Raw genomic sequence first — 24207 nt, forward strand, 5'->3', positions numbered from 1 at the left:
AAAGCCCAACCTTCTAACGGCGCAAGGTTTGCTGGGAGGTCAAAGGTCAAATTGAGGAAGAGCAGGAGGAGGAAACGGCGGCATAGATTGATACGACGGGAGGAAAGATGGCGTCCACGGCGGCTGGGAAGCAGCGAATTCCCAAAGTGGCAAAGGTGGGCAGGGGAGGCAAAGTGCGAAGTTGTCACGGAGTGCACAGACAGCCGTGGCCTATTTACTCGGAGTTGGATCTCACTGAACTCAGTATAAGTTTTTGTTTCCTAATGGGCAAAGGGAGACGTGGGCTAGAAGTCTTGCAGTTCAACGTGGTGGGACCTGAGATTTTCAGGATCTGTGGAAAATAGGCATGACCCACCCGATAAAAAGGAAGGCAGGGTAGATCAGATCGTTGCGATCTGTCACCGAAGCACTCCCGGATTTGTGTTCTAAATAAAGGCGCTTTAGGTTCAAGTTCGCTTTTGGATTAAAAAGAAACTCTAAACCTGATTTTATTTTAAAGAAATCACCAATAAAATCCTAGTAAAATGTTTGTCTAAAGAGGAACTACAGTTCTAGTAATATCCTCAGGGACAACTTGCACAATGTGAAAAAATACCGTACTTCATTACGCTTTCTGTCATCTTTGGTGTTACAAGAAATAGTCTGTTTACTGCGCCTAGAAGAAAATATTGGAGGGGACAATTATTCACTGCTCTGCAAAACACACGGGTAATAGCACTGGGTTCAATAGGCTTTACTCCTAAGTGAATGCAATTGCAGCCTGAGGCTATTTGTGGTCAAAATGCATACAGTCAATAGCTAACCAGACTGCTGTTTTAATTCTGGGCATACCGATTTATCCAAATAGTTACTATATTGTTCATGCAAAACATTTTTAGCAGTTCTGAGAAATAACATGACTTTAGAACATAAAATGATTTCTATTATCCAAACCAAGTTCTCAAACTGAGGGAGATGGCCAAATAAGAAGTATGACAAATAAAATAATGGTGAGTTTCAAATTAGAAAATAATAAATAACAAGAGCCAAAGTTGTCAAATATCTTAATTTTTCCTTAGGAAGGAGGGGATTGATAAATGATTATGGATCTGGAATAGGCAAAATATACATCTCTAAGAGAATCCCAATAAGATTGGCAGGATTTGTGATTAAGAAAGATTTAACAATATAAACAAAGGGGTTTTTTGTGCTTGTTAAAAGAAATGGAATTTTAATACATTTTTAAACACAGTTCTGAGACTATGACTTTTTAGTTTAAGCCATAAGCTTTGATATATACTATTTTGTTTCATGGATGCTGCTTGTTATATTTCAAAGAGTAAGTTAGTGGCCAGTGAGGGACTTGAAAAGCAAATTGGAGTTCTAAGTAACCAACCAGAGGTAGATAATAAATGTTATGCAATATTGTTACAGAAGATGAAGAAAAGAATTAGTATTTGAAAGAAGCTATGAAAAATCAACCCCCGTTCTACTTACTTACCTTTTAGTAGAGCATAATGCCTTTGCTTTCTCAGTATGGATAGAAACACCAGATCTTGGCTGCAAAAATCTGGGTAATTATACGAGAGAAGCAATCACCTCCATCTATTTGCTATTATCTAGTATTTGTATGGATTTTTGCAGCTGAATCTAGTAGCTTAATCCTGGACGTTGCCATCTGAGTAACAGGGTAAGGAAACGGTTTGACCTGGAAAGTGATCTCTGTGTTTCTGATCACGGAGAGAATATGATTTTTCCACAAGCAAATGAGACTAGAACCCCTTTTTCTATCTTACGAGTCAACGATACTAGGACAAGGGTTGAGAAGATGGAATAGAGGTTAGGAATGGAATGTAAGCTTTAAGATTTAATTTTAATATTTGAGCCAGGCTTCTATCAAATTTTCTTGCAAAGACAAAATAGTTTTATTTTGTGAGACTCTTATTCTCTTATGCCTGGTTTTAGCATCATATAGTTTACATTAGTGAAATTTACACTATAGTTTTAGGTCTGCTTTATCACAAATCAAACCTTCATAGATATAGCTATCGTGTACTAATCAATTTGAAATATTTTTCTTTCTTTCTTTCTTTCTTTCTTTCTTTCTTTCTTTCTTTCTTTCTTTCTTTCTTTCTTTCTTTCTTTCTTTCTTTCTTTCTTCGACTTATGATCACAATTGAGCCCAAAATTCTGTTACTATGCAAGGTAGTTATTGAGTTTTGCCCCATTTTATGGCCTTTCTTGCTACGGTTATTAAGTGAATAACTACACTTTTTATGTTAGTAACCACTGACTTTGCTTACCAGAAGGTCACAAAAGTGATCACATGACCCCAGGATATTGTAACCATCATAAATACATGCCAGTTGCCAAGCGTACAAATTTTGATCAATATCCATGGGGTTAGTGCAACAGTGAAAAAGTGTGAAAAAGTCATAAGCTACCTTTTTCAGTGATGCTGCAACTTTCAATAAACGTATGGTTGTAAGTCAAGGACTATATCAATTGCAGTATGTGAAGTATTAGAGATTTAATGCTATAGTATGCATCTTCACTTTCCAAAGCAGAAAATTCTGGCACTATTTGCCAATGCTACCAGATTTTGGCAGGGGGAAGGGATCTCTGGGGTTTTACAGTTCAGTAGAGTTCAGCGCCACATTCAGGATGTCAATTCCAAAGATGGGTTTCTAAAATATATTGTATTTTTTAAAATGTTCTCCATCAGGTGAAAAATAAAGCTCCAGCAGAAGTACAGATAACAGCAGAACAACTGTTAAGAGAAGCAAAGGAAAGAGAACTCGAGCTTCTTCCCCCACCTCCTCAACAGAAAATCACAGATGAAGAGGAGTTAAATGATTACAAGCTTCGGAAAAGAAAGGTAGATAAGACATGATACTTTATAATAAAATACTGTATTGCTTTATAATAAAGATTTGACCACTCAAAAACTCAAAGAAAACCAAGTGTGAGACAACAAATAAAGGTCATAGACTGGTATGGTATTTTACAAATAGTAAAACAAACCTAGCGACATGAAGGGAAATAAGATCACTTTGTTTGGATAATAACTGTAAATAAAATGGATTTGGGATTCCTGGGAGATGAGGTATTAACCACCACAATCCAGGAATATATATAAAAAAAACCATGGTTTAGTGTTCCAGAAATTTCTTCACCCAAAGTCTTTTTCAGATAGAATTTCCAGTGGTTCCTTGGGACGAGGTTTTGGGAAGGCATTAAATCTGGCTTGAGTTAGGGTTTTTCTGAATTTGGGGACAGCTTTTTGCTTAGATGTGTAGCTGGTTTGGAAAAAAAGTGAATGGCTGCCCAAGAATATTCTTTCCTGCTACTGTAGTCAAATCTAATTGGGCTTTCAGATCCTTGACCCAGTGCTTTAATGGTTGCCTCTGCACGTTTATAACCCATTGTTAGTATTGCATGAAGTGAGAAACTATAGCAAATCTGGTTTGGTTACATCAGCCTAATGGCATAAGACTACCGTATATTAGGAGGCTTGAAATTTGTTCTTTAAAAAATTGACTTGCATCCTCTCTAAAGGAGCTATATAATCATAACAAAAGTTGGGCATACACGCTAGCTAAGAATACTTTTTCTGCAGTAGGTATTATTAAGTACAGAGAAAAATAATTATCTCTTGTGTAAGTAAAGGATGACAGACTTATCACAATTTCTGTGCATTTTGGACAAGGTGGCCAGAGCTTGATGGACAAATAAAATATCTCTAAATAAATTTTGACTTGTTTGGTTCAGTGCTTATTCAGTTGCCAGGTATACATATGGTATTAGTTCAGTTTTTGCATGATTAATTTTGAGTGCTTCTGTATTATAGTATGAAACAAAAGCATGTGAAGCTTGCTTTAGAGTCTAGTCCATTTGGTGTCTAAAATAACAGCCCAGTATCATCAACTAAAACAAAATATTTGTTATTTTTTCATCCTGCATATGCTACTATAAAGCATATAGTATTTTTTTTAATAAAATAACTTTCTGCCCTATTTGAAACTATCTCACATGTTTTACTATGTTGTAAATTTTATAGGGACATTAGGTCAATCTATATTTTGCCCTAATAGATAAATTTCCTGGGTATCCAAAAAAATGTTATGTGAACCTTCTTCAGGATATAAAATCATTCCTTAGTGTGCATTAGCTAAATTTTGTGTTACAACAATAAAAGTAAGGCAAGATTGGTTAAAGACATTATTTATTTATTTATTTAGTTAGTTAGTTAGTTAGTTAGTTAGTTATTTGCATTTATATCCCGCCCTTCTCCGAAGACTCAGGATGGCTTACACTATGTTAGCAATAGTCTTCATCTATTTGTATATTATATACAAAGTCAACTTATTGCCCCCAACAATCTGGGTCCTCATTTTACCTACCTTATAAAGGATGGAAGGCTGAGTCAACCTTGGGCCTGGTGGGACTAGAACCTGCAGTAATTGCAGGCAGCTGTGTTAATAACAGACTGTCTTACCAGTCTGAGCCACAGAGGCCCATATTCACCTTTGCTTTAAATATTACTTTAAGTCTGAAATACCCTAACTAATAAATCATTAGGGAATACATGGTTTTTATTTTATACCTATTAATGTTTTAGATTTATATTACCTGGATAACAAATGCATTAATACAATAAGAGAAGTCAATATTATATTATGTGATATTTGCTAGTATATCATATCTATTTGGTTCATTCTGTTTTTGTACTTTTACATTTCCCTTATCATAGACCAAATAAATATTATTCTATTGCATTGAAGTTTCTGTCTAAAGTTCAGTTGTCACAAACTCAAAAGTTCAACTGCCACAACCTAGCCAGACAATAAAGTAGTTATTTTTAGGAGGTGGAGCTCTAGATGTTCTCGAGGAGATTATGTATATATGGAAAACTAAATTGGATCACTACTAATTATTAAGAGAAAAATTTGAATGAAGTTGTATCTCCCTGGTTTCTTGGGTATAACAGGATAAAAGAAAAGTAGTATTTTCTGAGAGCATTTATGAGAGATATTGTCAGCAGTGAAATCTGAACAGCATGGTAGCCTAGAGGTAAAGACTCTCACTTTCCACTCTGAGAGTTGAGAGTTCAATCCTAGGCAACGAGAGATGCACAAAGAGAAACTACCTGCTGCCAACTCTGTATGCTCCGCTCATTCAGTCACCCTGATTCTACCTCAAATAATGGGATTACAGTGTCATAAAAAATTGTAAGTAGTGAAATTTGATTATAATGTTCTCTGGCTTCTGTATTATAGACCAATTGTTTGAAATCTTCCTGATTAACAAATTTCACTGACTATAGTTTGTCAGAATTTTTTGATGCAGATTTTTGTGAATTTCAGCAGAGTTATTATTTGCTTTCTAGAAGTAAACTCTTTACTTTCTCCCAAGACTTTTGAAGATAACATCAGGAAAAACCGGACTGTTATCAGTAATTGGATCAAATACGCACAATGGGAAGAAAGCCTCAAAGAAATACAAAGGTAATTCTTGACAACCATTTTTCAAATTCTGAATATGAATATCTAATAATGGCCACATCTATAGGAATTGAATTGGGTATGCGTTAATTCAGTAATGTGTTGTTTTCAGGGCTCGTTCCATCTACGAGCGGGCTCTGGATGTGGACTACCGAAATGTAACTCTTTGGCTGAAATATGCCGAAATGGAAATGAAGAATCGTCAGGTTAATCATGCGCGAAATATCTGGGATCGGGCTATCACTACTTTACCAAGAGTTAATCAGTTCTGGTAAGCTAAACACTTTCATTAGGTTTAGACATAAGTGTGTGAGAGAGAGAAAGAGAGGGAGGGAGGGAGGGAGGGAGGGAGGGAGGGAGAGAGAGAGAGAATAAATGTTATTTTGCAGATGGCTGAAAAAAGATTGAAGCATTGATTTTTTTTAAATTTTATTTGAATTTATATCCCGCCCTTCTCCGAAGACTCAGGGTGGCTTACACTATGTTAGCAATAGTCTTCATCTATTTGTATATTATATACAAAGTCAACTTATTGCCCCCAACAATCTGGGTCCTCATTTTACCTACCTTATAAAGGATGGAAGGCTGAGTCAACCTTGGGCCTGGTGGGACTAGAACCTGCAGTAATTGCAGGCAGCTGTGTTAATAACAGACTGTCTTACCAGTCTGAGCCACAGAGGCCCATATTCACCTTTGCTTTAAATATTACTTTAAGTCTGAAATACCCTAACTAATAAATCATTAGGGAATACATGGTTTTTATTTTATACCTATTAATGTTTTAGATTTATATTACCTGGATAACAAATGCATTAATACAATAACAGAAGTCAATATTATATTATGTGATATTTGCTAGTATATCATATCTATTTGGTTCATTCTGTTTTTGTACTTTTACATTTCCCTTATCATAGACCAAATAAATATTATTCTATTGCATTGAAGTTTCTGTCTAAAGTTCAGTTGTCACAAACTCAAAAGTTCAACTGCCACAACCTAGCCAGACAATAAAGTAGTTATTTTTAGGAGATGGAGCTCTAGATGTTCTGCGCAGGAGATTATGTATATATGGAAAACTAAAATTGGATCACTACTAATTATTAAGAGAAAAATTTGAATGAAGTTGTATCTCCCTGGTTTCTTGGGTATAACAGGATAAAAGAAAAGTAGTATTTTCTGAGAGCATTTATGAGAGATATTGTCAGCAGTGAAATCTGAACAGCATGGTAGCCTAGAGGTAAAGACTCTCACTTTCCACTCTGAGAGTTGAGAGTTCAATCCTAGGCAACGAGAGATGCACAAAGAGAAACTACCTGCTGCCAACTCTGTATGCTCCGCTCATTCAGTCACCCTGATTCTACCTCAAATAATGGGATTACAGTGTCATAAAAAATTGTAAGTAGTGAAATTTGATTATAATGTTCTCTGGCTTCTGTATTATAGACCAATTGTTTGAAATCTTCCTGATTAACAAATTTCACTGACTATAGTTTGTCAGAATTTTTTGATGCAGATTTTTGTGAATTTCAGCAGAGTTATTATTTGCTTTCTAGAAGTAAACTCTTTACTTTCTCCCAAGACTTTTGAAGATAACATCAGGAAAAACCGGACTGTTATCAGTAATTGGATCAAATACGCACAATGGGAAGAAAGCCTCAAAGAAATACAAAGGTAATTCTTGACAACCATTTTTCAAATTCTGAATATGAATATCTAATAATGGCCACATCTATAGGAATTGAATTGGGTATGCGTTAATTCAGTAATGTGTTGTTTTCAGGGCTCGTTCCATCTACGAGCGGGCTCTGGATGTGGACTACCGAAATGTAACTCTTTGGCTGAAATATGCCGAAATGGAAATGAAGAATCGTCAGGTTAATCATGCGCGAAATATCTGGGATCGGGCTATCACTACTTTACCAAGAGTTAATCAGTTCTGGTAAGCTAAACACTTTCATTAGGTTTAGACATAAGTGTGTGTGAGAGAGAGAAAGAGAGAGGGAGGGAGGGAGGGAGGGGGAGAGAGAGAGAGAGAATAAATGTTATTTTGCAGATGGCTGAAAAAAGATTGAAGCATTGATTTTTTTTAAATTTTATTTGAATTTATATCCCGCCCTTCTCCGAAGACTCAGGGCGGCTTACAATGTGTTAAGCAATAGTCTTCATCTATTTGTATATTATATACAAAGTCAACTTAATTGCCCCAACAATCTGGGTCCTCATTTTACCTACCTTATAAAGGATGGAAGGCTGAGTCAACCTTGGGCCTGGTGGGACTTGAACTTGCAGTAATTGCAAGCAGCTGTGTTAATAACAGACAGACTTAGTCCGTTGAGCCACCAGAGGCCCCTTTTATGACACCATTTTTATTTGCTGGATTTCCTCCAAGGGCTCAAACTGATATTCATAAGATTCCCTCTAGTTTTACCTCTGTAGCAAGATTGTGAAATAAAATGGATTGAAGAACAGTGATTGAACCATAATCAACAGTCACCTTCTGTGGTTGAAAGCAGTGTAATTTGAGTGGTCCAAGTTCGACTTTATAACTGTAAGACCTCATTAACTCTCTTGTCATACACTTGATAACCAATTTTCTTGTGGCAATTCCAGTTTTGGAATCCGTTATTATAGGCTTAGTACGCTAAGGACCAAATATGCAAACACACCAGATCCAAGTTGAATATGAGGTTGCTTTTTTAAAAAGTTTACTTATTTATGTAGAATTATTTTTACTAGTTGTAAATAGGTCTGTTATTCATAACTCTAAATGACACAATCTTCCTTTTTTTATTTTAAAAGGTACAAGTATACTTACATGGAAGAGATGCTGGGGAATGTTGCTGGGGCTCGCCAAGTGTTTGAGCGTTGGATGGAATGGCAACCAGAGGAACAGTCATGGCATTCCTACATTAACTTTGAGCTAAGATATAAAGAAGTGGATAGAGCACGTTCCATTTATGAGAGATATATCCTTTCAAGTTAAGGTTTGGATTAAATTCAGCATTTTTTTGTTTGCATTTTGCATTTTTAGTTTTGTGTAAAAGTAGCATCTTTTGATTTGTTATGCACAGAGCTTGGCTTTACAATATAGATTTTCCCATAAAAATCCACATACACAAAACATTTATTGGTGAAGAAATGTATGCACCAGCATTGCTACTACATTAAGTTGCATCTATGTATAAATTATTTGGGTCTTTTAATTGCTCATCTTGCCATCTTGTTTTCCCAAGGAAAAAGATTGTTTTTGTATAATTTTACTAATTATTGGCTGCAGGTTGAACTTATACTAAACCTTTCAATGAAATACATCCTGTTTCAAGTTCCTTAATGCCTTTTACTTGTCATGGTCCATCCCGATGTTAAGAATTGGATCAAATATGCTCGTTTTGAAGAAAAACATAGTTATTTTGCACATGCAAGAAAAGTATTTGAAAGAGCGGTGGAATTTTTTGGAGAAGAACATATGAATGAACATTTGTATGTTGCATTTGCCAAATTTGAAGAGAACCAGAAAGAGGTAACATTTGGTTTATTAGCTTGCATTTTATAAGCAGCATTATGGCTGCTTCTTTAAAACAATTTTTGTTTTCCATTTATGTTGTTATACAATTTTAAAATGCCCCGCATTTGAATCTCTCTACTACACACTATAAACATAATATACAAGCTTATATTCTTAAATATAAATGTATATTCAGATACATTTTGTTCTGCTATACCTTGGGTGTAAGCGATCTGGATTCTCTTAGAGAGGGAAATTAGTTTTGAGTGACTGAGTATGTACTTCTGGAATATTAGGAGCCAAGTAAACAGAATGAGTCTTCTCTGGGGGACAAGAGGGTGATGGAAGAGATCTGTTAGAGGTGATAAGGGGCTGGGCAGCCACCTAATGCTGATCTTCATTCTGATGTCTTAAAGAAGCAGTTTTATTTCATTGAGTCTCTAAAGTGTTTAAGACTGCAGTTGATTTTTTTAAAGCTAACTGAATTAAGCCTATTTAATTAAATATTAACCCCAAATTCTCTTGACTTAAACTAATATATACAGTTTTGACTATAATATTGAACTTCTCAATGTTTTTATATTTCTATTATACATGTGATCCATAACAATACAAATTATGTAACCTGTAAACAATGATATAAACAACATTTGCCCCTACCCCCCAAGTTATGTATTTGTCTGGTTTTATTTTTTTAATATAAAACTTTATTCTGATGTATACTAATCCTGGCCTATTATTCATTTGTATAATACTCTTCAAGGTTTCAAAAATATTTTTTTCACAGAATCTGTTTTAACTGAAAGTCGAGAGTTACTGAATATACTAATAAAGATCAAGTTAATCTTCTATTTTAAAGTGCTCTTTTTTCCTCCTTTTTTTCTTTCTTCAAGTTTGAACGGGTGCGAGTAATATACAAATATGCCCTGGACAGAATTCCAAAACATGAAGCACAAGAGCTCTTCAAAAATTACACAATTTTTGAGAAGAAATTTGGGGACCGAAGGGGAATTGAGGATATTATTGTTAGCAAGAGGAGATTCCAATATGAAGAAGAAGTAAAAGTGAGTGCCTGAACTCTGGGGGAATTGTACACTTTAATAGTTCCCTTGATTGCTTTTGTTGCACTATAAATATGGAGTGTAAGTATGGCATAATTGTAATAGTGTTGAACTATAGGCAGAAAATACCTGTGCTCAAATTGAAACTCATCACAGAAACTCTCCTGCTGACTCTAGACAAATCATTATCTCTCAGCCTGAAGTTCATCATAGAGTTATTGTTCTGTGGATAAAATGAAAGAAAGTACTACTCTGTACTCCATTCAACATAAACTACAGAATGAAAAAAGGATGCATCAAATAACTAGTACATTTCTCATGGTATTTCATTATCAGTGTACTTATTAATTTTTTCTTTTTTACTTGTTCTTTTGTACTAAAACCTGTTTTTCTTTTAAAGAATAGTAGACATTATTTTCTTAGACTTTATAAATTATGTTCATAAAAACCACAATTGTTGTACCACTAGTGTCTTTAGTAGTTCTGAAATTGGATACAGCAATACTAATTGTCACCATTTCTCTTGCAAGGTGACTCAGTTAGTTGAATTGATGAATTAACAGAAACCCAATCAGTAAACCATGCTTTGACAATTACATTGATAATTTTGTACCGTGCTTGTATGTCTGAAAGTATTCCCCATTTATCTTGAAAGGCTAATCCACATAATTATGATGCTTGGTTTGATTATCTGCGTCTGGTGGAAAGTGATGCAGATTCTGATACAATACGTGAAGTTTATGAAAGAGCCATTGCCAATGTTCCTCCAATTCAAGAAAAGCGACACTGGAAGAGATACATCTATTTGTGGATCAATTATGCACTCTATGAAGAGCTAGAGGCAAAGGTAAAATAAAATGACCCATGAATCTTGCATCTTCTTCAATTAAATGGGGCTTGTTTCTAGGAAATTTGGTATTGTGCAATCTATTAGCATTCTTACACTCTCTGATGAATCATTCATATAGCGGACTAGATTCCTAAGAAAATCACAGAATACAAGAAAGTAGATTAAGTTATATACTGTATTTTTCGGAATATAACACGCACTCTCCCCCTCCCCCCAAACAGGCTGAAAATTTGGGTGCCTCTTATACTCTGAATGTAGCTTTTTCGAAGCTTTTTTTCAGACCTAATGAGGCAAAGGATCTTCCAAGCTTTGCCTGCTCCCTCCAACTCTCAGCTGTGCTTTAGAAGTTTTTTTCCCAGCCCTGATGAAGCGCTAGTGAGTGAAGCGAGTGCTTTGCCTGCTTTTCTCATTGCTGCTTCCTCTCAGCTGTGCTTTAGAAGCTGATTTTTTATCCCCAAACAGAGGATAAAAATCAACAAACTAATGTGCTGAAGCTGACCAGACTAAGGATGCTAGCCAGATGAATACCTGGTTGGCAGATTTTTTTTTCCTATTTTCCTCCCTAAAAACTAAGGTGCGTTTTATACGCCAAAAAATATGGTAGTTCATCACCATACATTAAAAAAAACCAGCTTCTGCAGCTGTCACTAACAGTCAAAACAGTATAAATTGTGCATTAATTTAGGAAAACTTTTAACAATTCCAGTTTTTTTTAAAAAGACTTCAATCATTGCTTAAAACAAGAATGATGAGACAGAAGGATTATGGTCTTCTTTATAACCCCTCCCCCCAACACTTAAGCATTGTGAAATCTAATTGATTTCTTTATGGTATATAACTATTTTGATAGGTTGGAAAATGCCTTGCGTACATATTTTGTCCAATCATATTCGGTGGCATGTATTAAAAAGTAGTAATAAACCTGTGTGAGGCAATGTTTCCATATGCAGTGTGCCATTCCTGAAAAAAAATCACTTATGAGTATGACACAGCAAGTGAGGATCCATGAAAGCATTATTGGTGCATCAATTGGATTATGTTTCATCAAATCAGTGTTGACACTCCACAACCATATAGATTTTTTTCTCATAACAGTATATACTTGATCATACCACATTGATATGTGATATTCAATTGAATAAATTGAATAAATAAATACGTTTGAATAAATAAATACGTTTTTATTAGTGTGGTTCTTATATATCCAAGTTCTAAACACTATAAGGCTTTAAAGAGGTGTGCCACCTGCTCATAAATTAGCAATACATTTTTTAAAATACTGATGTGGTTGCTCTGAAATTACAGTCCTAGAATTACAGTCTAGGTGAGCAACTTTATTTTGTTCTACACAGACACAAATGTTAAGAGGTCAAGTTGGGAATGATGATTTCAAGGGTTTTTCAAGTAAGAAATATTTTAAATGATAAAATGTAAGCTACATGTCATTTTTTCCTAAAATACTTTGAACTGCACTTGCCTGGAAGCCTTATTCCAACTGTATCACATCAATTGACTTGTGTTTTAGGATCCAGAGAGAACAAGACAGGTGTATCAAGCATGTATTGAACTCATTCCTCACAAAAAGGTATTTATCTTTGTTGTGTGTATTGTGTCTTAATTAAGGATGCATCCTGTTTTCATTAACTTCATCCACACGGTACCAATTCCAGTCTGATCATATATATGTTATTACAATGTAATTTTTATACTACCAGCAATCTCCTACTTAAGAATTATCTACATGTAAGATGGATAACACTGTTTTTTATGTATTTAGAGAATGACTGTGTATAACTACATAGGGGTAGATTTCAGGAGGACGGAGAAAATATTAAAATAGGATCATATAGTCCAGTGGTTCCCAAGCTTTTGTTCACCATGGACCCCCTTTAAATACGATTTAAATGTTTTTGTGGCCATGGACCATGGCCATAGACCACCAAGACTTAACTCAAGATTTAAATCATAAGATCTTTAAGCCTTCACAGACCCCCTGTGATGACGTTCCGACCCCCGGGGGTCTGCGGACCACAGGTTGGGAACCACTGATCTAGTTGTTGTTTTTTTAATTTGAATTTATATCCCGCCCTTCTCCGAAGACTCAGGGAGGCTTACATTGTGTTAAGCAATAGTCTCATCCATTTGTATATTATATACAAAGTCAACTTTTATTGCCCTCAACAATCTGGGTCCTCATTTTACCTAGCTTATAAAGGATGGAAGGCTGAGTCAACCTTGGGCCTGGTGGGACTTGAACTTGCAGTAATTGCAAGCAGCTGTGTTAATAACAGACTGCATTAGTCTGTTGAGCCACCAGAGACCCCAATAGTTTATCTCCTCGTCAGTGCCCACCTTAATTCTTGTTATATAGGAAGATTTTCACCTAAAGCATGCAAAACCTAAAATTTAGAGTAAAAAAAAAAAGAATAGACAATGTTTTGAAATATTTTAAATTTCTTTTATCAGTCCTAACTACCATTGTCAGAACATCTGAAGGGCATTATATTCCTGATTCAGATCTCTCTATAACTCTGGATGAATCATTTCCTTGAGGTTTTGATGTAGGCCCTGTATGGAATAAAAATCCTACTCTAAATTGAAGATATTTTGTAAGTATTGATACGATGTAAATGCAGTGCTTTGCACAATCATGTGCACTGTATGAATATTTTAAATCCAAGAGTATAGAATGCAAGCAATTGTACATCAAACAGTGCAGTGCAAGTTACGAATAAACATTGCAGTTTCTTAAACCACTTATTGATCTAGGGATTAACTAGGTTTGATTTTTTGAAAAAAATCTCTACTTACCAACTGTTTTGGAACTCAGTTTTCTAGAAAATATTCATTATAAATAACACCTGTGGTAAGATGAACTATAGGTTTAAGGGAGCTGGTTTATGCTTTGTAATATAGCAGCTATAAGATGGAAAATAATTTAAGAGATTTGAAAAATTCATGTAATTGATATTCTAGTTCTATTCAATAGAAGCAATTTATATTATTTTGAAAAGGAGGAGTTAAATGTATCTTCCACTCCTGTCTATAATCAAGTAGATATTGATGAGGGAATAGGGAAAGGAAAAATTTGTTTCAGCAAGGCAGTCTGTACAGTACAGGTAGTCCTCAAATTATGACTGGTCACTTAGTGACTGTTTGAAGTTACAACAGACCAAAAGAGGGGACTTATGACCCAGATTCAAAGTTTTAAGTAAAGCTCCCTCATAATTATATTATTACACACTGTCCCAAAATAGGTCATTTTATTGATAAATTGTAGTGGGGACATTTTATAGAGGTGGGATGCCACATGCAGCCTCCCCCCAAAAGTTGCCCATCACTGCTACAGCAAATCAGAGTTGTATGGATGTGTTAGTGTGTGTGAATGCATTTTAATTTATTCAGAGAGTTTTAAGACACATTGTTTCGTCCAAAATAACAAACTTTCTGAATCAAGGTTTCTGATGAAGTTATGTAAACCTAAATTATATGAGAGAAAAACCTTCCAAGACTGAATATATTTCTCTCCTCGTCTTTTTTTTTTTTTGAGAGGGGGGGGAAACTCCTGAAAAATTAAGGAGAGTCCCTTCTGAAATTTTTCCCATCTTATTCCCCCTTCTATGGACTGAAATTTCTTATGTCCCAGGTGTCCAGTTTCCTTCCTGTCTTCCAAGTTATTTCCAATATTTAGTTATGACAATATAAATAAATCATTCATTTATTATGTATCCCTTTCTTCAGACTCCGTATCAAATGATAAATTCTATGAAACTAGAAAACGAATCAGCTAGTCATTAGATAATATACTAGCAGTTTAGATTATAACTGAATGTTTAACTATAAACAGGTTTAGATTATAACCGATGGTCACAATTAAAGTGCACGAGAACCAAAATAAAACTAGTAGAAATTAATTATAATTTGTCTTCTTGTTTTCAGTGACATATTGTCCAATTTTGTGTTTTCAGAAATCATGTCTTGTCAGTCAGCCTTATGGGGTGATGAAATAACATAAACCTGCTAAAGATACTCTGTATGCGCTTTTTGTTCTAATGGGTTTCATGAAAATTGCTTTATTGAGGAAATCAGGCGACTGTGAGTTTTAGTCCCTCTTTAAGTATGAAATCCAGCTGGGTCACTGGGCCAGACACACTATTCAGCTCAACACACCTCATAGAGTTGTTGTGGGGAAAATAGGAGGAAGAAGGAGCATTATCTATGTTCACCATCTGGAGTTATTTATAAAAATAATGAAGGTGGGATAAAAATGAATAAATTAAAAAATGCCAAAGATTTCTGGTCTTAATCAATTTTTGCATATATGAAAGCATTGTTTTTAACTTAGCCAATTGAAAATTAGCCACATTTTTATATTATTTCTCCATTCAGTTTACATTTGCCAAAATATGGTTGCTCTGTGCACAGTTTGAAATCAGGCAGAAGAATCTCAATCTTGCCAGGCGAGCATTGGTAAGTAAAATGAAGTGACTTTCTTGTTCTAGGAATATATTAATGAAATTGGTTGATCTCTCTTGAAAGCAATGGAACAGTAGAACCAGTGGAATAGCTTGCCTCCAGAAATCATGGGCGCTCCAATACTGGATGTTTTTAAGAGAGTCTGGACAGTCACTTATCTAAAATGGTATAGGTTATCCTGCTTGAGCAGGGGGCTAGACTAGAAGACTTCCAATGTTCCTTCCAGCTCATTCTATTCTATTCAATACTTTAAATTCTTATTGGCTTATAGTAATATGTCCAGAAATTTAAAAAAATCTGATGAAAAGTACTGATAATTTTTATGTTGTATCAGACCAAGGCTTATAGAAGTAATTTAATGTTTATTAATCCCCTTCCTAAATAGTTGGTAGACAGCTGAATTTATATTTGTTGCTATATGGCAGGGATGTCAAACTGGATTTCTTCAAGGGCCGGATCAGCATTGTAGTTCTCCTCTGTGGGTCAGTGGCTGGGGTGGGTGGGCGGTACAGTTGCCTCCTGCAGCACTGCCGGACAAAAACGGACCAAGAGGCCCATTTTCAGGCCATTTTTTGGGCTGTTTTGGACTTGTTTTGGGACCCAGTTTCAGCTGACAGAGTGCTGCACGAGGCCATGGAGTGTGAAAATGAGGCACAGGGGGCCACACGGCCCATTTTAGCTCCCAGAGGCACCGCAGGCCAGTCCCTTCATATTTCCAGGCTAACCCCACAGGCCGGATTTAAGCACCCCGTGGTCCAGATCCAGCCCACAGGCCTTGAGTTTGACAACCCTGCTATAGGGTGAACTTCTGCATTTCCTATTGGGATAGATTTTCCACCACTTTTCTCCATTTACATTTTATCCCACAGGGAAAAACTCATCTGGCAAGTTGATGGTAATTTTTAAAATGTATAGAAGGGTCAGGTCCTCCTAACCAATTGATTTTCCCTATAAAGAATGCCCCATGCTTAGTTTGATTTGCAAACATTTCTTCCTGGTAGGAAGAAAAAAACAGCTCAAGAGACTTTTTTAATATACAGATGGTACCATTAAAGAAGTCTTCCTATTTCTAGTCAATACCGTACTGTCTTTGTTTTTTCTATTGTTGTTAAAATTTATTGACTTCCCAATTCTTAATAGCTTCTTTTACAGATAACATTTTTAAAAATGTTGAAATATGCCTGCCAAATGTTGAAATAAAGCTACCATACTCATGGTCTTTGTAGACCATTTTAATATACAATAAAAACACAGTAAGATGTAAGTAATAATTCAAAAAGTAGGTCTTTAGAGCACATACTGCATTTTTGGAACAAGTCTGAAAAAAATGTATTTCAGTTTTTATGCTTGTATAACTGCACTTTCTCGAGAAGCTTTGAAGAACTTCTTCCTTCTTTGTAGGGGACATCTATAGGCAAATGTCCAAAGAACAAGCTATTTAAAGGCTACATTGAACTGGAGCTACAACTGCGAGAGTTTGATCGTTGTCGGAAACTGTATGAGAAGTTTTTAGAGTTTACACCTGAAAACTGCACATCATGGATCAAATTTGCTGAATTAGAAACTATTCTTGGTGACATTGACCGAGCTAGAGCTATATATGAACTAGCCATTGGCCAACCTCGATTGGATATGCCAGAGGTAAGAGAGGTTCTGGGGAATGCTGTTCTCAGTAATGTATTTTTGCCAGATACAGAGGGAGACATATATTATTTTTTAATTAAGTCTGTACTTCTGTCATTCTCAAGGAAGCTTGTGCAAGGACATGCTACCCATTTGTTAATAAAAGACTCACTATGACTAGGTGGGATGGGAGTAGTAGTATTGGTAGTGCTGAAATCAGTGGTCTCGTTGCCTTGATGAACTAGATTGGCTAGAAGTGGACTGCTTACTCAGGCTGAGCTGACTGCCCGGATAGGAGGAAGCTGTAGATAAATGGGCTGGAATGCACCCAATGGATGAGGGAAAGCAGAGCAGCAGTGGCAGATTTTCCACTGAGACTGCTATCCAGAACTAAGTGTAGCTGTTACATTTGGAAGCAGTGACTGGCATTATAGTCACCTAAATTCCTATTGTTTCATGACAGGCCCATCTTGCCCCTTCTTGGAATTCAGGCAGCAGGTATAATTGGTCAGGCATACCAGGCACCATGTCACTTTAAAGGGGGCTGAGGAGGAAGAAAAAGAACTGCTCTGCAAACTGTTTTTTAAACAAGCTCAATAAACCCTCTTTCATCCATTAAGACGGGGCTCACATAAACACTCTCTGGCATTTCCCTTGGCTTATAGCAAATAAAAATAATACAGTTAACATCACGAAAAATTAAATTTATCTAACAAATAGAAGCTTGGGCAAAGAGGGTATTTTGTTATTTTTCAAAATACTGGGAAAATAGGGACCAAACATACTTCTGTAGAGAGTGCATTCAGAGCCTGGGAGTCAGATAGAGGAATCCTCTCTCCCTCATGCTAGGAAGCTGAGTTTCTGGCACTGAGCAAATCTTCAAAAGGATCCCTCCTACTTCCCAAGTAATTGAATGGGTTCATTGTAGGAGAAGCAATCCTTCAGATAGCCACAGGGCTTGCTATCTCAGGCAAAATGGGTGGTATACAAGTCAGACCAACAAATGCTGTTTAAGGGTTTAAAAATCAGCACCAGCACTATAAATTGTGCCTGATAACCAGATGCGACTAGTGCAGATCTTTCAGAACCTCTTACTAGTTAACAGCTTTCTACGTTTTGCATGGGTTGCAATTTCCCAGCATTTTTCAAGGCTAGCTCCTTGGAAAGAGGTGTTAATTGCCCTAGCCAGAATGCTGCATTAGAAAGTGTGTATATAATGAAAGTATGGATTAGTCACTGGGTGTGACAGGCTTAGGAACTGCAATGGGAACAACAGTCATTGTTGTACAGATTTTTCCTTGCCCCTACATTCATCTACATGTAGTGACCACTGAGTGCCATGGGCATTCCAAATGACATACCAGAGTGCAACCCCTTCCAAACAAGCTTTACCTTAATCTCCAAACCCACCTTTGTCTTTAACCACAATACCTCCATCATGTCTGGATTTAATTTTAGCTTTCTCTGCTTCAGTCCATTGTTGAGTTCATGAAACTTTCAAAGGGTCTAGCTACCTTGGAATTAGTTGGTAAGGGGCAATAGAGCTTGGTGTCATCTGCATAATGATGGCACCTCACTCCAAATCACCTGCCTCATCAGTCTCATTTTAAATAGTATAAAGACAAGATAGAACCCTATGGAACAGCATGGAGTTGTATGAACTGTAATTTCCCAGTACTGCCTTCTGGTTATGTCGTCCCAGAAAGAACTAGAACCACTGCAAAATAGTACTATCCTCAAAACAGTCCCGTCAGATGGCCCAGAAGACCACTGAAAACCATTAGGCAATTCAAGAGATCGTTCCTCATATATTTTCCATTCTAGGTCTCCCACCTAGGTTATTAGAGCAGTCTTAAAACCATATCCTAGATGAAATAACCAATTAGAATTGACCTGATAATTTCCATTTGGAGTTCAACTCTGGAAGATTGTTAAATGAGATATATCAAGGAGTTGGTCTCAAACCAAGGAAACAAAGATACAGGTTTATCTTTAGTTATGCAAATTGACTAGATGACTTTGGACCAGCCACAACTCTTACTGCAACATATACCACAGAGTTGATGATATGGGGGGGGGGAAATGAAGAGATAATCAAGATAAGCCCCCTTTAAAAAGTACATAAAATAATATAGTTGTTCAGATTTTTTTCTCTACATGCATATCCGTTATTTTAGGCACTTTTTATATGGAATTTTTTTTGTAAATTTGCTTTTACATTCCAAGTTGGAAGAACAGAGTTTTCTTCTCCTAGGTACTTTGGAAATCTTACATAGACTTCGAAATTGAACAAGAAGAATATGAAAATACAAGAAATTTGTATAGGAGGTTGCTTCAGCGAACACAGCATGTTAAGGTAAGGATTAACTCAGGCAATGCTGAATTCCATTCTGGCTGTAGTAGCGCTAATGTTCTGTACACACTTTTGAAACTGCAATAAATAAGATGGCAGCTGGATTTTAATTTAGGTAATTTTCAGTGAGTTTTTCTTAATTGAGTTTTTTTTAAATTTTACTTTATGACTATTTTTACAAAAATAGAAAAACCAATTAGAAGAAAAGGAAAAGTTGAATCTAAACTTATGTATATCATAAATTAAGTATGTTTTACGTATTTGTTCTATTTAAATAGTGCTGCTCTTAAAGCTACAAAAAGTTTCCAAATTTGGAACAGCTGAGAAGGCTAGTATGACATATAACCATGATAGCGAACCTATGGCACGGGTGCCAGATGTGGCATGTAGAGCCTTCTCTGTGGGCAGGCATGCCGTCGCACCAGCCTAGCTCCAATCGCATTTCTCCATTGTGTTTCACTTAATCAATTCCAACTTCTTGTGAAAGAAAAAGATCTTGTGAAGTTGGAATTGATTGAACTTTTTCACTCGCATGCTTCACAATGGGGGAGACGGGGTCCCCCCTCCTCCTGAAGCCCATTATGACGTGGAGCCATAATGCGACCCATGCAGCTCTTTCACCTCCTTGTTGTGGCAGAGGGATGAAAGCTGTTGCGAAGCACACCCCCGCACTTGCCTTTGCCCAGCAACAGCATTCCGCCTTCATCACGGTACATTTGTTGCTGCCAGCAAAGAGGGAGAGAACAGTGGGGGCTGATCTTGTGGGGTGGGGGCCATTCCCCAAACCTGGCCTTCCTTTTCCCTCATCGGGGCCAAGAGAAAGAAGGTGGCAGTGTGGGGAAGCGCTCCCCTCCCCCGGCCAAGCGCTTAGCACAAAAGCCCAGTGTTGTGCCCAGTGTTCCAACAGAAGTGCCCCCATTGGCAGGTCAGACAGTGGAGAGGCCTGGCCCGGCTCTCGCAGCAGGACACTGTTCAGCACTTCGAGCTCCCACCTTTGAAATGCACCGTGCAGCGATGGCTGGGGCTAGCAAGGGGGGCAGCAGAGGCGTCAGGGCTGCTCCCCCCCACACCTCAACAAGCCAGGCCTGGAGGAGCACAGAGTTGCTAGTGGAGTGCCGGAGGGTCAGAAGACGCACCTCCATGCCACCCCAACATGCATTTCCAGCGCATGTTGCTCTGTCCTGAAGTGGGATTGATTGGGGGGGAAGGGAGCGGGGGGAAGGGTAGGGCGGCTTCTAGGAGAAGAAGCCCGGTTGTCTTTCCTTTTGGCATGAGGCGGGGAAAGACTCAATAAAAATCCAATTTCACCCAATAAATGAGGAAAATAAAAGCCCGGCGGTCCAGAGTCCAAAAAGGGGGGTAGGGTCTGTTCGTTGGAGGATCGGAGAGAAAATCAGTTGAAATCTGGGCGGGAGGCTATTCAGAGAGGGATCTGCCTGGGTCTCTTCTTCCCACCCTCTTAGATTCTCCCCTCCCGGCTTTCTCCCCTAGCCTCGTTTTAAGGGGAGGGACATGTAAGGTGGGATAATAGTAGCTAAAAGGCTGCAAAGGGGGTTAGAGTTTATTAAAGAAGGGATGGGGAAAAGATGGCATTCCTTTCCCAAGGACCCAAGGAAGTGGAATAAAAATAGGTGTGTGTGTGTGTAAATAACAGCGTGGGATAGCTTCAGCCACAAACATCAGCTGCTGTTATTTTTGCTAAGAGCTTCTAAGTTACACAGCATTCTTTAATAAATGCTAACAATAATGAACCATAATATACAGGATTAAAGGAAGGAAGATGAAATGGGAGGGGGGAAAGAAGGAAGGAAGGAATAAGGATGTGATGGCCCTCCAGAGGTTACTGCACTATTATCATTCCTGAGTTGTGCTATTAAAGAAATCCACTGCCACCAGGGAGAAGTCAGAAAGAGTGAAATTCCTGACAAAACCTCATTATTCAGGTTAAATTGCCATGTTGGCACTCTGTGATAAATAAATGGATTTTGGGTAGCAGTTTGGGCACTCGGTCCCTAAAAGGTTCGCCATCACTGACATATAAGGTCAAAGGCCCATATCTGCCTTTTTAAAAATACTTACTAGAATGGCCTTCTGCGCTTCTATTGTACTTCAGGGAAATTGTTTCACCTTTAGGATAGCATAAATGAGTTGATTCACTTCTGCTCATATTATTCAGCCCTATTTTGAGAATAAAAACTGAAGCATTTTTAAATGTTAAAATCTAAGTGAAATAGAATTCCCATTTTTATGTTAAATGTTGGTGGAAGTATTATTTAATTAGAAAAAACGTGAGTGAAAAATTCAGTTCTGTTCATTTTTAACATAAGGACTTAGTAGAGACATGCTTTGGGCTCATCAGTTACTGTATACCTTTATCCATAAAGGAATCTCAGGCTGCTGGACAACATTGGCTTGACTTTGGTAGCTGCATGGCACAGGCTTGCTGTTCTCCATACCTGCTTTATACTTTGAAAATAGGAGACGATCAATATTTGACTCCCATTTTCTTTTCCTTATTCTCTGTTAAACATACTTCAGTTTCGGTAATACGTTTCCTTTGGAGAGAAAAAAATTACTATTAAGTAATTTTATACAGTGCTTACAAGTCCTAATCTAAAATAGTCTGAAATTCTTTCTAAAAGTTTTATTTCAAATGACCAAAAATTACAGTTCTATAATAAATGACACCCAGTTTGAATGTCATTAATTGAGAGAAATCCTAGACAGAGTAAGACTATAATAAGTATGAGACAACTTATTGTACATACATAAACTTTTTATCATAATATGCTCTTTTTATTTTAGGTATGGATCAGTTTTGCTCAATTTGAACTCTCAGCAGATAAAAATAACAATTTACCACGATGCCGGCAAATATATGAAGAGGCAAATAAAACAATGAGAAATTGTGAGGAGAAAGAAGAGAGGCTTATGCTTTTAGAATCCTGGAAAAATTTTGAAGAGGAGTTTGGAACAGAATCTAGCAGAGAACGAGTAGACAAACTCATGCCTGAAAAAGTCAAAAAGCGGAGAAAACTTCAGGCTGAAGATGGGGTAAGACCTCCACCTGGAAATCTGGCTTGCCACAAGTACTTTATATAATATAGCAGTGTAACTATTGCTGGTAGACCTTAACACAAAATAGACAGTTTTTCTCTCTTCCTTCTGCTTATCTGACTGATACTAATTAATTAGAGTGAATTCAAAGAATCTACAGAATCTGATGCTATACTGCGATGTACGTGTGTTAAGGATGCAGCAGTTTATTAATATTTCATAACAAAGCTTAAGTGTTCAGGAAATATTATTCAGGAAAAGTCATCCCATCTATTAGTATATATTCAGATAACATAAGTTTCTGAACATCGAGTAGAGAGACAAAGTATTTCTTTAGTTCTCTGGAATTTTTCAAACAAGCAATACCTACAGTCTAAATTGGTTTTTAAAGCACTTTGTAAAAAGCAGGCTAAGAAAACAGCAAATGTGTGGGTAATGTCACATAGATTAAAACAATTCTTGTAATAATGGAGGTTTGATTATGTCCACACTTTTCTTTCTAGTCTGATGCCGGCTGGGAAGAATATTATGATTATATCTTCCCAGAAGATGCTGCCAATCAACCCAACCTCAAACTGCTTGCAATGGCTAAACTCTGGAAGAAGCAGCAACAGGATGAAAATCCAGAGAGAGATCCAGACAAGGATATTGATGAAAGCAGTCCCTAACAATGTCTTTGATTTCTTCTCCTTTATATTGTACAGATTTTGCTAATAAACTATTTTACAAAAAAATTGCTAATGCTTGAGGTGAAAGAGGCATGTTTTTAACATAAGCATTTAAAAACTAATGTATATAGTTGTGATTTACTCATAATATTGTAGAGCAGAAAAATCAGCAACAAGGAGTAACTGCCCTTTGAAAAAAGATAAAACAGATCTCAAGATCTTTAGCGTAGAAGAAAGACAAATGAAATGACATTATGTGCATTAAATTGATAGAGTGAACAAGGATTTTTTTTCCATTCTCATATTTCTAGAATCTGGGATCATTCACTGAATAGCTAGAGGTTTGGGGCCAATCACAAATATCTCAGCAGGCAATTTTACAAGATTATATTCTGCCTCAAAATTCAAACATTAGAGTAAGGGATATAATCAGGTAATTGCAGCACAGCGCAAATCAAATAAGCTATTACCACTATTAACTTCAAAGGATGAGGGAATAAGATGTTCAGAGTCTATCAGAGATTTTAGATCCTGACTAAGGGTGGCTTATAAATAATAGCACATCTGAAGCTGTTAATAGCACAACTTATCACAGAAGCAAGCTTTTGTCCAAGAAATTCATGACCTTCAGCCAAGCACTGCTACTAGTACTACAGTACTTTCTTGGAAATGTGCTTGTTTACCTACTTCAAATAATAACCTACTTTTGAGTAGTGTAGTTTTTCTAAAGTGTTCTGACAGCTATCTGGTATTCTATAGTCTCCACTTTCATATTTAGCTTGGAAGCAGCAGTGCTGTTATGGATCTACTGGCTATGCTTCCCTTTCACAGTCAGAAGAAACTGATTCATACAAGACCTTTGGGCCCTTAAAATTAGTCAAGTTCTTCTTTTTGTTCCTCTATTGCTTCCTTGCAAAATAAGCTTTCTGGGGAAGCCATTATGTCATTCTTTGCTCCCTATTCCAACTATCCAGGATGTTCCTAATGCACATCTTCCTTCTCGTGGGCATTCAAGAGGCAGTAAATAAAAAATGTAGCTCATATTGTGATACAAATTCTGTCCTCACGTACTTGTATTCTTGGGCAGGTACAAAAGTGTGAAGCTTGTGTCATGATATTTATTTGGGA

General features: G+C 36.8%; 1 protein-coding gene across 2 annotated transcripts; it reads left to right on the top strand.

Annotated features, from left to right (window-relative positions):
- Positions 1-11: 11 nt before the first annotated feature.
- On the top strand, positions 12-24207 carry CRNKL1 (crooked neck pre-mRNA splicing factor 1). Of its 2 annotated transcripts, XM_058178336.1 has the most exons (14): positions 12-155; positions 2705-2857; positions 5395-5486; positions 5596-5754; positions 8286-8452; positions 8828-9006; positions 9885-10055; positions 10708-10899; positions 12428-12487; positions 15292-15372; positions 16780-17019; positions 19256-19357; positions 22160-22408; positions 22915-24207. In XM_058178336.1, the coding sequence occupies exons 1-14, from the start codon at positions 108-110 to the stop codon at positions 23077-23079; spliced, it is 2058 nt and encodes a 685-aa protein (XP_058034319.1). In that variant the 5' UTR covers positions 12-107; the 3' UTR covers positions 23080-24207. The 2 variants fall into 2 exon arrangements, with proteins under 2 accessions (XP_058034319.1, XP_058034318.1); XM_058178335.1 differs by lacking the exons at positions 12-155; positions 2705-2857; positions 5395-5486; positions 5596-5754 and adding exons at positions 7044-7157; positions 7267-7425.

This window comes from Ahaetulla prasina, chromosome 3, assembly GCF_028640845.1.
Source record: "Ahaetulla prasina isolate Xishuangbanna chromosome 3, ASM2864084v1, whole genome shotgun sequence".
NCBI classification, from domain to species: Eukaryota; Metazoa; Chordata; class Lepidosauria; order Squamata; family Colubridae; genus Ahaetulla; species Ahaetulla prasina.